General features: G+C 39.0%; 1 protein-coding gene across 1 annotated transcript in view; it reads left to right on the forward strand.

Moving 5' to 3' along the window:
- The window catches only part of LOC106957472 (voltage-dependent T-type calcium channel subunit alpha-1I-like), a 116,801-nt gene that overhangs the window by 36,488 nt on the left and 63,157 nt on the right, over nt 1-17,156 (forward strand). Inside the window, exon 2 of the mRNA XM_015048844.1 lies at nt 12,137-12,407. Coding sequence (XP_014904330.1) covers nt 12,154-12,407 — 254 coding nt within the window. The 5' untranslated portion in view covers nt 12,137-12,153. The remainder of the gene's footprint in view (nt 1-12,136; nt 12,408-17,156) is intronic.

Below are 17,156 nucleotides of genomic sequence, written 5' to 3' on the forward strand. Positions count from 1 at the left end.
TCGCTCCCCCTTTGTGTCGGGCCCCCCCCCCCCCCCACAAAGTCAAAAAAAAAAAAAAAAAAAAAAAAAAAAACAGCGCACACACACAAACACGTACTCTTTCCAACACGCACTTCACCTCCCGCCCTTTCTGCTGGAGTTTTCAAACTTTGGATGGCAGCTTCCTGTCGGGGCATGAAAGCAGTGGCAAAAGTGATTTCTGAAAGGAGGAAGAGAGGCAGTGAGGAGACAGGGGGAGAAAAGATAAAGGGTGTCAACAGATGTTCGACTCAGTGCCTTTTGCCTTCTACGGGGAGAAGAGGAATAGCTCAGTCATTACTGCTGCTCATCCTTTATCACATCTGGTGAATCCCTCCATAAATAGAGGGGCGCAGCCTCGTTCTCTTTAAAATTGCCCACGCAATCGTGCTTTTAACCATTTTATTAAAACACATAACAATGAGAGCCTCTGTTGTCCACATTCGTTTTACTCGGGTTGTGAAGCAAAAGCAAGCAGAAGCGAAAAATTGTGTTGGACGACGGCGTCCAAAGCCGGCTCACATAATGCACGTGCACCTGCAGCAAGTTCACTGGTCTGTGCCTAATTTGGATTGATTGCGTTCAGTTGCGCGACCATTGTTTGTGCGCACGGTGAGGATCGGATTTGGATTGGAAACACGGCGACGCACATGGCCAGCAAAAGCACAGTGGAAGCTTTGGCACGTAAACCTATAAGATTGACCGTTTGTTTTATTTGGCTCGCCTACCCAGCGCGCGCTTTGGCTCACACACCGGCAGCCACGGGGAAATGTTTGTCATTTATCAGGATGAACGAATGACAGCTAGAGCTCTAATAGTAAATCATTGGCAGCATTATTGGACCACCCTTCCCTCGCCAATATGGATTTGCGTTGGGGAAACTGGAGGAGTGTGTAATGAATCAGTCAATAACACACAGACGAGTGCGGAGGAATACTTTCACTATACACATGGAAAACTAAGTGCTGAACCCCACATTCCCACATTATTTACACTCATTTACATAAGTTACAAAATATACTAGATGTGCTGATAGGTTGCCTGCTGAAAGTTGCCTTGCTTCTCAGATCTCTTTGTCAGATCTTATTTCTGGTTTTTCAAATGCTCTGTTTTCTTGATATTAAATCCTCAGAACAGCATATCCCTTACTTTGAGTCCCACAAAAACACATACATTAATAGCCCATATAACCGCATGGTGACTGGCAAAAGTATCCCTTAATCATTATGATTTTGTTTTACATTATGTCACGTTACAACCTCAGTTAATAACGTGTTGCGGTGTATTCTGTCGGTGTCTTCAAGATGTTGGGGTGGTGATGATTCAAGAAAAAGGCTCTGCTGGTTGAACAGCAAAGATTTTATTACAAACTGCAGCCTAAGTCAGCACAACCAAATTAAGAGGAGATCTTTTCATGTTTTCAACATAAACATATTTTGACATTGACATGGTCCATGTTAACATCTTGTCTGGGTGTTTTCACATTCACTTGTTACACATTGTCTCATTGTGCCAAATCTTCCTGGAATACGTAGATTTTGTTTTCCAGAGTTGGTGTCTTTTGACCTTTGACTTGTTTACCCCAAGCACTGCAGAAAGTCCTACTGTCTGTTCAGACAGTGCCGTGTCTTATTGGAATATTCTGAAGACTACGCGCATGGTGAAGTGGAAGAAAATGTATGCTTTGCAGTTGTTGGAAATACAAATCTGATTAGTGCGGTGCACATGTCCTCAGTCAGTGCAGATTGAATGAATAGCCTCTGTGAACATCAATTTTCCTGTCTCACCAGAGGTTTTTAATTGGATTTATGTGTGGACTTTGACTCTGTTTCTCTAATTAATTAATTTACTCGGATCTAAATCAGTCCATGGTGGCTCTGGCTTTGTGAGGGTCATCGTCCTCCTGGTGGAAAGTGAACTTTTGCTCTGTCGTTTGAAACCTCTAAGAGGTTTTCCTCTCAGGATTCACGTATTTCCCTTCTTCCGTTTTTTTTTCATCAGTGCCTCTCAGCTGGGGAAAGAAAGGTTTCCCCACTTGATGATGCTGCCACCACCAGGTTTCACTGTCAGGACAATTTGTTTGGGGTGATGTGGATCGGTAGCTCACTTCCTCACCAAGATGAGAAAACCAACCCGTGACTTATTATTTGCTGTTGATGTTCATTTTTTTCTACTTTCACATATATCAAGCAATTCATGAATAATCCCATAATACGGAGCTCATGCAGCATTTACCAAAACATCTGATACAATTTACTCACCGTTTTATTACCTTCTGATTACAGTCTAATACCTTAAACCTTTACGCTTGATGTCTTGTTTTTTCAATATTCTTGGTTTCCTGCCCATAAAATTGCATCTAAAATCCATTTTAATTTCTTGTTCTGTCTAAATCTGTTAGAAGACATAAAGCATGTTCAACAATGAGGAGCATGTGCTTAGCTAGAACTGGTTTTCAGCCCTAAATACGTTTTAGCAATGTTTTGACACGTCTTTATGTGGACACAAATCTTCCTTTCACTTTCAAAAAAATATCCCACCTTGCTTAGATAGTAGACTACGTTATGTTTTCGATATCTGTTGAACAGGACACACAGGATGTTTTGATAGCAAACAACACCACAAATCAACATTTTCCTTGCAGTTTAGATACAGTTTGCACATTTAAGCGTGCTTTTTCTTGCAGCACCTCTGAATAGAATTGTAACTATTAAGTACACTTAGCTTTTGATATGCTATGAAGCAAGTTCCGATCCAATTTACGGGCTACAGTCTCCGCTCACTTCTCTCTTGCTCATTTGCCGACCTGTCAGTCTTCCTTCCAACCAATTAACTTGTGGCGTTGCGTCTGAACTTTCCCGTGGCCCATACTCTGCAGTCTTTTAGCACGATGCTACAGCTAAACGCTTCCGCTTATTCATGCTGTAAAACTATTGAATTAGCATCGGCAATAGCTTGTCACCGCATTGGTGAGGATTTATAAAAACAGAGCAGTCATGCTGGATTAACGACACAAAGACACGCTCAGTATTCATACGCTTGGTTAGAGCCAAGGCTGTTAAAACAGATTAAACTGATGGGGCCTCTGCCTCAGTGTAATCCACTGGCAGCAACTCTCTGAAGATGATTTTTGACACACAGCGCAGTGTCCTCTTCTTCATCATGAAAAGAGGAGACGCTGTGAGAGGGAGAGAAGTTCAGAGGAGGCATGAGTTGCAGAAGGGTAACAGCGAGGGAGGGAAGAAAGGAAAGGTTAAAGAGGGTATCGAGATAAGAAACTCAAACAGATAACAGTCCCTTAAGAAGGTGTTTGATTAAACAGGAATGAAAGGGAATCTTTTATTCTCTCCTGAAATTAAAAATGAGTTGCTACAAAATTATATTTCAGAGAGTGGCTGCACCAAGACACTGGGCAGTCGGCTCCCACTGGCCTGTCTTAGATTAACAAGCTATAACAACATGATCACAGAGAGATCAAACAAATGATAGTGGGTGGGATGCATTAGGAGGTTGTTTTTTTTTTTCTAAAATTGAGAGCCAGAGTATCCGTAAAACTGCAGCTTGTGTGGCGTGTCTGCAGTGATTGGTATCTGTTAAGAAAGGTCAAAGGAAAGCAGGACGACAATGAAGGCTGGCCAGTCAAGTCCAACTCGTACTGTAGCTCAAGATGTATTAGAAGTTAATACATTCATAGTAAATAAAATGTAGTATTATTGAAAAGTTAATTTATCTCAGTTACCAAATGAGACTTATATAGATTAATTACATGGAAACAACAGTTTTTAAAGCTTTTATTTTAGTTAATAATGATGATTTTTTTTATTTTTTTTTTTTGTTCACAGCTAATGAATGAGATACCTGAAATTTACTTTGATGTGAGGTAAGATTGTGCCTGTGCAAATAAGCGGATGTATTCCTGAGAGTACAAAAATAATCATTGCTCGTTTAAAAATATCATTTTTGTCTCATGATGCGAGATGTTTGTGACTGTAAAATCCATTCACTTATGTTTTACTTTGTGAAAATGAGTGTTTATTTTTTCATCACCTGCTATTTCCAAATGGTCTAATGAAATGCTTCTCACACAGACCATATGGTTGTGTACGAAAAACCTGCCCAACTGGCCAGTATGATCCATAACAAATGGCTGGGCCAAGATGGCTGCAGAGTCTGTATTATGCTTTTCTGGAGGCAAAATGTGGTTTTGACACCCGTATGTCACTTATTAATGGAAATACCTTAAAGTGTCTGGCTGTGGGAGTAACAAGCAATTTCAGTGAAATGCTTGGTATTTTTACCCACTGATGGACAGAAATCCGAGTTAGTAAATGAGACGCAAGCATAGAAAATACTGCGGGAAAAAAAAATACTTTAACAAGAGTTTGACTGAGAAGAAGTAACAAACTTATTAAAACTTTGCAAGGTGACAACAAAAAACTCAGAGTCAAAAGAGTCTGTCAAGTCTGCTCTACCTGACATTTGCTTTTGACTGTCTTTATATGGATCATATGGAGTTATATGCTCAGCAGAGATGATCTTGTCATTTGCCCTTTGTTAAGAAAAGGGGTTGCCTTTTTTAAGTTGATGTTATAAAGAGGAGAGTTTTGATCTTGATGGGTTCAGAGTAGAGCAAGTAACACAAAGAGGGTGTCAAGCGCATCAAGGACTCACGTCCTGCTGTTTTATGACACCATCGAGGTATTTTTGTGTGAGACCAGCTGACAAAACTATCGGTGTGGATCAAATTATAACATTCTCTTTTACAGAAAACCACATTTATCAAAAAGATCAGTTACCCTATACGATATGGAGATGCAGATACAATAGGTAGTTTGATTCTATTAAATATTTTTTGCAAATTGTGCCAAGTAATTTTGAATTTGAGCAAAATGACCAAAGGAAAATTGTTTGACTGCTTATGATGTCACCGGTCATGTGTTCTGCTTTATTCACCAAAAGAGAATAAACCAATCATTAGCCCTCTCAAGAGTAGATGACCAGTTTACATCAGTTGAAGGGCACATCAACAACTCATCCAGGAAGTCGTAAAAGGTTAGATCTGCCCCAGTTAAGGTCAAATCTGCCTCAAGGTTCAGGCGGATTCGCAAAAAGAGACGGGACAAAATTTGCAGCCACTGGCATCACCTGACCAAAAAGAACACAAAGTGCCATCTCGCATGGCAAAAAATCCTCTTGATGAGGCTTTTGGGAAAATAATATATGCATTCATTAAAAAAAAAAAAAAAGAAAAAAGTTGTATTTCCAGTTGCATCCAGAATAAAGCTAATAGCATCTAAAAAAAAAAAAGAAGAAAAAAACATCATATCAATTATTGAACATGATGGTGGTAGAGTGATAGTCTGCAGCTTATTTGCTGGACTGCTTGAACTGATGATACCCTGACTTTTTCATGACAAAATATGAAGGTAAATGAATAATAAAAGGCTCGCTCTAAGCTTAAAGTACAGTTTGGTTATGCAGCTGGACAATGATTCAACAGCGTCACAGAAAGTCCACTTCTGTTAATTTTCAAGGGGCCTAGTGAAAGCCTAGACTTGAATCTGGTTTCAAAGCTGTGGTCTGCCTTTTAACAGGTATTTGATGATAGGAAAACCTCTTATGTGGTTCCAATTAAAAAAAAAAAAAAAAAAAAAAAAAAGCTTGGCCAAAATTCAAGCCTTCAGACTGATGTAAGAGATATAAAAATCTTACTGGCAGTTACCGTAAAAGCTTCATTACACATGCTGCTGCCAATGAGGGGAGAGTTAGTCGGTTTAGAGGTTGTCTGGCACATTAAAAACTGTTTTGATTATCTAAAACATTTAAGTTAAATTAAGAACTAAACAAAATCGAACACAGAGGTTTTCACACCTCTGTTTTCATTGGTTCAGCAGCGTTAAAGTCCAGTCCTGGAGAAAAAATGTTCTGCAACTATTAGATACGTTGTCTCTTCTACATGCCTTGATCAAATCTCGAGGACTGGAATTGGGCACAGATACAAGTCTATATGTAAATAAACTGTGATGACAATATTCAATTTGTTTTGTTGTACTGTGAGAACCTGAAGCTTGGATTTATATTTTGTATATGAAACTAAAACAACTGCGAAAACTGTCTGACTGATTTAGAGTTAGGATGAAATAAAAAGGCAGCCATTGTTGTTTTTTTTTTATTTTTTTTTTTTGTTTTTTCGGCTGTCAAGTAAAGTTTATCGTAGTACGTTTACAATGCGCATAACGCTCCAGCGTAATTTTGGACTGACAAGTTTAAACATAATAAAGGCTCTAAACTATACATATTAAAATTTGCTCGGCAAGGTAAATATGCAGAGCAAAGATTATGATCTTATCCTTTATGTGAAAGGCACATTTATCACAGTTATAGGGCAATTTTACGGTGCTGTCAAAAAGCCAGCTCCACTATTCAGTGTTGGCTTCTGCATCAGTGGCTGCTCTTTGAGTGCATTTTACTTTATCATTGATTATACTGGTCTCACTAAAACAGCAATTTGCTGTTTTGATCACCCAACTATTAAACTGGTTAGCCTAGGCTGTGTGCTCGTTTGCCACGTGAACAAGGTTTAATTACGTTCAAAAAATAACATCCTAAATTGACTCTAATTTCATTAAACAATGTCTGCGTTCTAAACGAGCCTATGGAACATTATGTTACTTCTGACACACACGTAAAAATAATAATAAAAAAAAAAAAATAGATACAACCACCTCAGGGAGAGTACCAATCCTCAGGGATGCGCTCACGTTTTCTCATTATGTTTTCAGTCCAGGCACCCAGAAATGTGTGCTCTCTTTGTAAATCACGCATGTGTATTCGCAGCTGATAACAGTGTGTCACCTTCACTGTGCTCTGACAGTGTGAGATTAAATTAAGCAGGGTCAGTGCTGAGTAAATTAAGTGAATGAGAGATTCATGATATTTTAAGGCATGAATTTACCCAAGTCATCAGGTTCCACTCATTTGTTTCACAAACAAATGAATAAAGCTCCGTAGAGGCAACATGTTACTCATTTTCTTATTGCTGGACAACAAGTTTGCTGGTAAATCATAACACCTAAGTCAGTCTTTGTAGTACTAGATTTTTAACTAAAATAAAATTGTTTTAACTAAATACGAATTAAAGTGGCCCGTGTGTATGTTATTAAACCATTTGATGGTTATCAACCCGTGCCCACTTGTTGTGCCGGTTTTCTTGGGTAGTTCAATTTCAGTCATTGTGGAGCCAATGTAGCAAACATTAAACATTTTGGAAGGTGGAGGAAGTCCAAACGTTTACCTCATATCCAAAATGGTTTTACTTAATTATAAGATTAATAGTTAAAAAAATAAATATTTTTATTTGGATCCCTGGTGGTTTCTACCACTTTAAGACGTTCACACACACTGTGCTGAATGTCTCTGTGTGTTTGAGCTGGAGGGGACAAAGGGCAGAGAAAACGTAGTTTTGGAAACAATTAGCAAATAGCACTGCTGCTCTGACTGCATCTAAGACTGGATTTGACGCCGTTACCAAGTTGTATAGTTTTGACTTTCAATTAGCACACACGGTGTGCGTCATAGCTGGGTTGCAAAAAAGAAAACAGACAAACATGACTGGAAGAGTTACAAGCAACACTGAGATCCCAGATTTTTATTGACGGCCCTTTTTTCTTTACCGTAAAACTTATATTTCAGCACATTTCATTTCTCTATGAGATCATTAAAACGAGCTCCATCCCTCAAGCCTCGTATATGAGGGTTTTGATCTCTTAAGAAAGCATTGAGTCAGAAGTAAAAAACCCATTATTTTACATTTTCCTTTTAAGTTTTTTGTGTTCAGATTATGGAAACGCTGTAAGACAGCGCTGTGTGCCTCAAACCATCATTGTTATGATTTTGCTGTTGTTGTACATCCATCCTCTTCCTGCATCTGTCTCAGACTGTCGCAGTGGATGTGTGTGGGAGGGGGAAGCGAGTTATTTTTTTGTGGCATCATTGCAGGCCTTAGCTCATAGTGCAGCTAAATGGGTGACTGTATAGCTGCTACCTCAATTAAGGGTGCTAATGTGCCGTAGCGTGTACGTTGCGAAGGTGTGAATGTGCTCATGTGTCAGTGCTGAGCCATCATTTGGAGCCTTCTGCGTATCCGGTCTTCAACACTCCAAGTGTCACACACATTCATCAGTTGTCATTATTAAACACAGAACAGAGGAGTGTTTTTATTTTTTTTATTTTTTTATGAGAATCGTAGAAAAGAAGACAAACGTATTACCCTCATTTTAACGCAGTTAAGATAAAATAGCTCTACTTGCTGTCTTTACCATAAATTTATGTAATAAAAAAAAAAAAAATAAAATAATTTAAAAAAAAACACGACAGAGGATTCACACACAGGGGCATACTCCTTTCAAGATTTTCTGCAGAGCTGTCTTCGACTTAATTGTAGTTGCTTGTAATAGCTGCGGGGTCTCCCTAAGAGGTTTGTCAAGGGAAATAAAGCACAACAGAGGAAGAATAAACTTCCTGCCTCCAAAGGAAACAGCTGTTGTCATGGCAAAGCTAATTAAAAATACCAGTTTGAAAAAGACAAAACACTAGCACGGGTTGAGAGGCTGCATTTATTAGCACAAACAGCACTCATGAGATAATAAATGGATACACAGTTTTACTAGACAGAGCTTCGTAGACAGTTAATGTATCAGTGTGTTACTATGTGAGGAGGGTGACTTTCTCAGTTTTACCATGTTCTTCCATTCCAGCATCTCTTCACAGGGCTATCTTTGAAGTGCAGGCCACTAAATCACTGCTGTCCTATTTTCTTAGCTTGTAATGAATAGCCTTTAATATCATTACCCTATAAAAGCCCACTCTCCTGCCAATTCTTAGTGCCGCTGAGCTGCATGCACACAAAGAAGTCACACCCAAACACGTTACATGCTGTGTATTTATAGCGTTATCACTTGAGTTGCTTAAAATATGAACATTTATGCAGAAATTTTCTATTTACTGTTTCTTGCAAATGTTTTCGCAGCCCTTGGACTTTTGACAATTTGCTGTGTTAACAACCGGCCAATCATTTTAAGTGTATTATTACACAGATTAGTGTGTAATTGTGCAGTGGAAGGGAAATGATACGTGAGCTCCAAACTTTTGTACAAATATAAATCGGAAAACTGTGGCGCCCAAACACATTCATTTAATCGACGCCTCTAAATAACATTCTACGCAGCAAACTGCATTCAAGTGACGTAATTCACAAAACGAGTTCAACTTTGCATAATTTATTTGCAATGCAAGTCCAGATGTAATTCGAAGTGAGAATTGACTGACAAAACTCTGGTGTTTGGTTACCAGATTACGTCCAGTTTGATTGATCTTGAGCTATTTTGCAAAGAATTAGTAAGAAAAATAATCAGTTTCTAAATTTACATATGTAGTAAACACAAACACAACATTACCACTACACATTATGACACACACACACACACACACACACACATAACTAAAAGTACAAAGTACGCTGATCGGCTTCAGAATTAGGACCAATAAGTTAGTCTGCGATATCAAATCCCAAAAGGTATGCATTAAAGTATGTGGGTCTGAAATGATGAAATGTCAAAATTGAAGGGGTATTACAAGGACTATAAAATAATGCATGGGTCTTAAAGATGATTCTAATGTGGCAAACAAAAATTATTGCAAAAAAAAAAAAGCTTAAATATTGCCTGTGAGTTAAGGTAAGAAAGTAAGAATGTGTGTGTTAGCACTTGTGGGTATGTGTAAAAACTATGCATATGGGTAGCTCTGCACATGTCCGGCCATAAGTTGGCAGCTTGCCTTATGCCGGTTTCCTTCTTTGGCTGTGAGTTAAAACGAAAGAGAAAAGCATTGAGTCCAGTCTTACTATCAATTCACTTAAGCCGTGGTCTCTGCCCTGCAGTTTTAATGCATAGGGTGGGTTACTGAGCCAAAATAATAGATTTATTTCACTCCCTTTGTCTTTACTCAGTTTACTTCATTAATTTTCTCATGTTTACGTTCAAATTTGTAGATTGGGATGCACACAAGTCAAACCTAATGACATTTTTTATTTTTATTTTTTTGCTTTATAATCTTGAACACGTGTAAGTTTGCTGTCTCTTTGGATAAACTTGAATCCATTCAGAGGATTAGTGATGGGAGATGGGAAGCTATTCCCGCTGCACAGCTCTGTTGTGTGGGGTTAAATGAATCGTCAATGAATGTGCAATGAGTGTTGGAACTGATTCACTCTCCGCTGTTTTACCTCCCTGTGTATGTGAGGCGAATCTGTTCAAGGGTTCTTATGCAGTGCGTCTACTTCACTTTAACACTGTTTTCGGTTGCAGGTGCCAGACTTAGTCATCAAAAACTGTGCGAGTCTTAGTCTTGTGAGTTGACGATTTGACGAATATGTCTCTTCTAATAAGTTGGTCAATATTGTTTTAAATCTTTATGGAAGCTTATTCATCTCCCCATCTTCTTACACATATTCAAGGTCGACTTTGGGTGGTTTTAATAAGTCCAGGATTAAAACGGGACATCCTTTATCCAGCGAGACTCTCCAGCTCATTCTGGGGGAACCCAAGTTGTTCCAGGGAAATAAGGGAAATGAGGCAACTCTACAGAGTTTTGTGTCTGGCTGAGTCTCATTTGGACCTCCAAACCACCGAATACTCATCCCAAGGAGGCATCCTGATAAGTCAATGGACAAGAACAATGGCTCTACTCCGAGAAAACAGAGTGCCTCACATTCTCGCTTAGGCAGAGCAGAGACACGTTATGGAGAACCTCATTTTAGTTCCTTGCATCCAGGAACCCTTTTTTTTTGGTCGTATGCACCATAGCCCATTAAACTGAGAGATTAGAGCTGACCACAGCACGTCCAGCATTATGCAGAGGAGGTCCAAGTCAACCTGCATCTTTTCCTCTCTATGATTTAATTCAGAATACATTAAGTTTAGAACCATGGCCTCAGAACTGGAGGATCTGACTCTTTTTGTTGATCTGGTGTTCCAAAGGTTTTAAAATTTTTCCTTAAAACTTTGATTGCTTTTTTGTTTATACTTGAGTACCTCAATATTTTTAGTTGTTTCACATGCCAGCTTCTGTCTTCATTAAACAAAAATAAACTCTGTGTAACTTTGTGACAGTGGCTGAGTTTGTGTTTACCACTTGTCCCTTAAATATATTTCTGATTCATTTAGTTCTTGTTACTCCTCTCGAGTTAAATCAAAGCTTAACGCAGTTCTTGGTTTTCAACAGCCATTTATTGTAGTCACGTCTTTCTAAGTCCCCAAAAAAATGCCGTCAGAACTACAAACAAAAGTAACAAAGTAACACAAACCCAAATCAGTTCACAATAAATGGCATCTTTACATAAACAAAAGATACAAATAAACAAAACTGTACCTCATTAGCTGCATTGACTCCAGAGGAATAAAGCTTAATTTCTTACAGCTTCTTCAGCTTGAATGCCCATGTGGCTCTAAGTGCGCCAGCCAATGCTTCCCTGGGCAACACATGGTCCGTGGAACAAAACAAAAGTTCCCTCTCCACATTTGAATATGCACTTAACATAAATTCTATAAAACTGCCTCACAGTTAAACTTAATGTTTTATATTAAATAAAATCTAACTACTGCCACCTTAAACCAAACAACAACAGCAAAAAAATAAATAAACCAGATGCAGTTGTTTTGACAGCAGCTACTGTCCTTCTGTTATTGGTCATGAAGCCTTAATTGAAACATTGATGTTGTAAATTTGGCTTACTCACTATCGCGAGTTGGTTGTGGCAGCATTATTTTACAGTTTACATCCATGCATATGGACACGTTTTTTTTTTTTTGTTTGTTTTGTTTTTTAAATGAATTTTAGTTCGACTGCAGTATATTTGTAAAGGACCAATTCACCACACGTCATCTCTAGGCATGTAAAAAAAAAAAAAAAAAAACTCATATGATTGCCAGATTTCCCAAGAGAAAGTTTCCTCATCTGTCTTGTAATATTTTAATTTATTGAAAAGAAGCTGAGGACGTTTTGTTTTCCTTCATTCGCTGAGATTCCTGATGTCGTTGTGCCGTCTCTCTTTCGGTTTCAGATTTCAGCGGGGGTACCATGACGAGTGAGGAGTGTCCTGTGCCGCTGAGGAGTATCTCCTCAGCACGGCCGGGGCAGAGCGAGGAATACGGCTCAGTGCACATAGATGACATCATTGAGGAAGTAGGTCCGGGCGACGACGACGACGTCAGCATCGGGAGCGACTTAAGCACGTTTGTGTTGCCCTTCCCCGAGTTGGCGCCCGTGGTCTTCTTCTGCCTCAAGCAGACGACCTGTCCTCGCAACTGGTGCATTCGCATGGTCTCCAGCCCATATCCTTTCCTTCCTTCATACGGCCCATTCAACCTGTAACGAAACATCTCCATATCTGCATTTGGCCTGTGTCGTTTATCAAGTCTGTCTGACACACCTTTCTTTTAAAATCGACTTTTGTTCCTGCTCTTATTTAATTTCTTTTTTCCTTTTAATGCATGTCTTTTCTCATTGATGTTCTGTTTCTCATACGTGTTCGTTGGTGTGCAGCATTTGGTCCGTCCTGACTTTGCCCCCACAAACGCATCCAATCAAAGCATTCTGTTTCATCTCGGTATTTGCAACCACATCACAGCTGTCATGCCCGGATCTTCTCAAAGTAAGTGTGTTTGACATCCTCATACAAGATCAACTGCAGCAGTCAGTGTTGCACTGCTTTGGAAAGTGCACATTTGGGTGTGTGCAGTTTTGTTTGTGTGTATGTGTGTGTGTGTGTGTTTGGGCTTTTAGGTAACGGATAAGAATAGGCAATTGTCTTTTTGCCGACGACATTAACCGTGCCAGTTGGATAATGATGACTCTCTCCACGGTAGAGGTAAAAAAAGAACACTGCAGCACCATCTATCTGTTTCAGTTTTTGACTCTAAATGCCTCAGAGATTTTGCATGAGTCAGTTCCTCCAGCTGATCTACTGTTTTATTTATTTTTTGCAAGAATTACAAAGAGACTTTTCTTGTTTTTTTTTAAGCAATCTTTGAGGATTTAGTAGTAACCTTTAAATATACTTTTGATTTCAGTAAATGTTTCCTTATTTTTTGTGAGTACAAGCATTAGAGCAGTGTTTACTACAGCCATAGGTGCCCTTAGAGAAAAATATTACTAAATCTGTTTTGTCTATGCCATTACACAAAACATAAGGTCTGCCAAATACTGATTCATAATTGTTGTCAGACATTATAGCTTTGCATGTGCCAGTTGCAGCTGTCTTTCTGTTTCCCTTTCAATTCTCAGCTGGCCTCAAAGACCCAGCACACAAATTGGAGCAAGCGGTGTAACAAATTTTTCTTCACATTGCTAATTCCTCTGTCACGTCAGCCCGGATCCTCACCGGTAGCTGGATACCCGCGATAGCTGAAGCAGCAGGTGTGTTAAAACACGTCTTTTGTTTCCTGTCTGAGTTTCAGGGGGTGTGTGAGGAAAAATACAAGAAGGCATTAGGAAGGCAGAGTGCGATGGAAGCGGTTTGAGGCAAGGTTGTTTCTTCTGGGGCTACAGAGGCTTTAAACCTACTGGAAGTCACGGGAATGTAGATGAGCGTAACCTCTGCCCTAGCCGCAGTGCCATCCACAGTTACTGTCGCTGTTTTTGAAACGACATAATCTCATACATGAAAATTTAGAAAAACAAAAACAACAAAAAAAAAAACATCTTTGAATTGAGTGAATTTATCGAATAATGACAGTCAGACATAACCCTAACCACACTTAGAATTGTACATGCAGAGAAACGTGAGATCCTCAAAGATAAAGATTGTATTGCCTAAAATCACACATTCGGCACATGTTGAAGCTCATCCATTAGTATTGGTCTTTGTGTGTAAGGTAGCAATATTCTCAGGTCTGTCTCTTATTTCTGTGTAAAAAAAATAGGCAGTAGTGTACATACTGTAAGGATTTATGAATAGACAGATCATTGGTTGGGCTTTTATGTACCAGCAAATTCTTAACGCCAGCCTTTTTTTTTTGTTAACTTGAAATACTTTGATTATGAAACCTTGCGGCTATGATGTGATTACAGATATCCTTTATTTCATTGCCATCAAATACTGTTTTGGTTGTGCTAGGTGAACTATATCCAATTGTGCGTGAAGGACAGCAATAAGTGGTTATTTCGGCATCTCTTTTGAGATCAATAATTGTGTCCACCACTCAGCAGCCGAGAGAGGCCTTCAGTCATGCACACAGCAACAAACGAACGCGCACACACACCCATGCATGCATCATTGTTCTCCCATGCTTCCCTGCAGCACAGCACCTGGAGCACCTCTCTGTATCGCACCCCACTCACATCCTATGCCTCCCTGGATTCTGACACTTTACATGTCATACGGTGGAGATATACCCAATTATTACATGTCTCACTTCATGAATATTTGTTAAATGCTGTTGATTGTTGGTAAGTTAGTTCTGCTTTCCAGTAAATTTCTTTTCAGTGTTTCTTAAATCTTTAGTCTGTGCACTGTGTATCATATAGAAACAAATGGAAGGACAAACCAAAAAAAAAAAAAATATTCATCTGATTTTGTGCAGAACTGCTTACAATGTCTAGGAACATTTTTTATTTTTTTACATTTCGGGAAAGATGTCATGGCTTCATGAGCCGGGAAGACTGTGGGGAGAACAACGACTTTGAAGATTAGTCAAACTTCTTCAAAGGAGACTAAAAATGTTGCAACGTTCATACATGGTTTTGTTTATCAGACCATTAAATGAAAAGGAATGCTTCCCTGTCTTGTGCTGTCTTGTTTGATTTTGTAACATGTGTCTTGGTTTCAAAGAGAAGACTATTTCCCATCAATAATTTAATTTACAACAATGACTGTCACTCATACTCCGGTACTCTTAAGCTAACACTGATCCTTCTTTTACAGCATCTCAACCTTTTTCAGCAGATACGCTTGTTAAAAATAAAATTAAAAAAACATTGAATTTTCAGCAGTTTTGTATTTGTGATTTTAATTTTAAATTCATATTTATAAAAAAAAAATTGTATTGTATAATTAAAATCTGCAAGTCTATTGCAAATTAATTTAATTATTCATCCAAATGAACAGTGTGTTGTTGTTTTTTTTTCCAATATCCTGTGGTTGACATTACCTGTTCAATAGTCCTCTTTTGTAAGAATAGAGTGGTTGCATTTCGGGGAAAATTTAAGCCTCGATGTAGACAATGATTTGCAGTGTGTGGCATCTGAGACAGGGGAAGATTTGAGACATTTGGATGAGTTGTACAGAAGCATATTGTTGATTGATTCCTGGCTCCGGGCGCTTCATTTACCCTTTCCTCTTCGGAAAATCATCAAATGTGATTTTCTTTGCTATATATATATATATATATATATATATATATATATATATTTTTTTTTTTATCATAATAATTAGCATCATTCAATCAGTCACACTTGCCTTGCCCATAAGGCTTTTATTTTACTTCAGTCAGTGCTTTGCTTGGGATTTCTGGTGCTGCTGGACGCTGCCTCTTTCTGCATTGCCTCACCTTTTCCTCTCCTCCGTTGATTTGCTCTTGTGGTGTTCAAGCAGAGTGACCAGTGTCAGTGGCCCATGATCCTCTCCCTCTCTGGAAGCTTATTATCTGCTTGGTGACTGATAACTGAGGCGTTGCCGTGCCTTACTCTTGACAGTCACTGGGGATGGATCTCACACCTGCGACACATCACCTATCTTCTTTGTTTTTCTTATTAATTTAATTTATTTGAAGTTTCCCATCTTTTTTTGTGTGTGTGTGTGTGTCCACTTGGAAAAGCTGCTCTTTGGCAACAGAAGGTACGCTAACAGTGCTTTATTTTGCTGTAAGGCCTTATGTTGGGTGCTTTAACTGAAGAAAAGCATGCTTTTTTAGCAGACGTTTTATTAAAAACATCAAAAGTCTGTCTTTATTTCACAGCGAGAGTCTTCCGTTCTCTAATCTCATGCTTGTTTTCTTGTCAGCTTTTTGGCGCTTTGTCCTACACGCTTCAATTTTGCGTCACTCAAAAGTTTTGTCACGTTTTCTTTTAAACAAATCTCTTTCCCTCTCGCTTAAGATTATGCCTAGTTCCACATTTTTTTAGTTATGCCTCCATGTTGTGCAATAATGCAAGTGTTCCACTTATTTTAATGAGTCTCTGCTTCAAAAAAAAAAAAAAGAGCTGTTGACATTTTACCTCAGGGAACATCTTCTGTTTTTTTTGTTTTTTTTTAATAAATAAATAAAACGGTGTAAACATTAATGAGACAAACCTCGCTTAAAATAAATACAACTCATTAGAATACTAAAGCTTGCGCTTGAAAAATAAATCCCAGTGCTAATGCTAGCATTTGTTCTAAAACTAATTCTAATGATCTCCTTCCCCTCTTTAGTCTTCTGCGCTGCTCCTTCCTCCCTTTGCCTCGTTCCACTCCCTCAGGTTTTGCACAAACCCCATTAGTTCTCTGTGGTCTGAAGGAGATAAATGGGAAACAGTGTAGAAACGATGAAGAGCTTATAGTGACTCTAATGACAACTGTAGACTGCATGTACTCTCTGAAAGTTCAGCCACACACACACATACACACACACACACTATTCCTCCACCGCTGTAATCTGGGACCCAACGTGGACTTTTTGATACCTTTAAGTTCATAAAAGAAAAAAAAATAAATAAATAAATAAATAAAAAATTCCCTTCTCACCCTCCGCGGGTGGTCTCTTTCATCCTCTGAGCTCGGGTCCTCTACCAGAGGCCTGGGAGCTTTCATCCTCTGAGCTCGGGTCCTCTACCAGAGGCCTGGGAGCTTGAGGGTTCCTCCAGTATCTTGGCTGTGCCTAGAACTGCACATTTCTGGACTGAGATGTCTGATGTTGTTCCTGGGATCTGTTTGAGCCACTGCTCCAGTTTGGGGGTGACTGCCCCGAGGGCCCCGATGACCACAGGCATCACTGTGGTCTTCACCTTCCAGGCCTTCTCCAGTTCCTCTCTGAGGCCCTGGTATTTCTCCAGTTTCTAAAAAGAATAGCAGAGATATTTTTAGTATTGGTTCCACTTGTGGG

The sequence above is a fragment of the Poecilia latipinna genome, unplaced genomic scaffold (assembly GCF_001443285.1).
Source record: "Poecilia latipinna isolate Pla-1442-1.1 unplaced genomic scaffold, P_latipinna-1.0 Scaffold906, whole genome shotgun sequence".
NCBI lineage: Eukaryota > Metazoa > Chordata > Actinopteri > Cyprinodontiformes > Poeciliidae > Poecilia > Poecilia latipinna.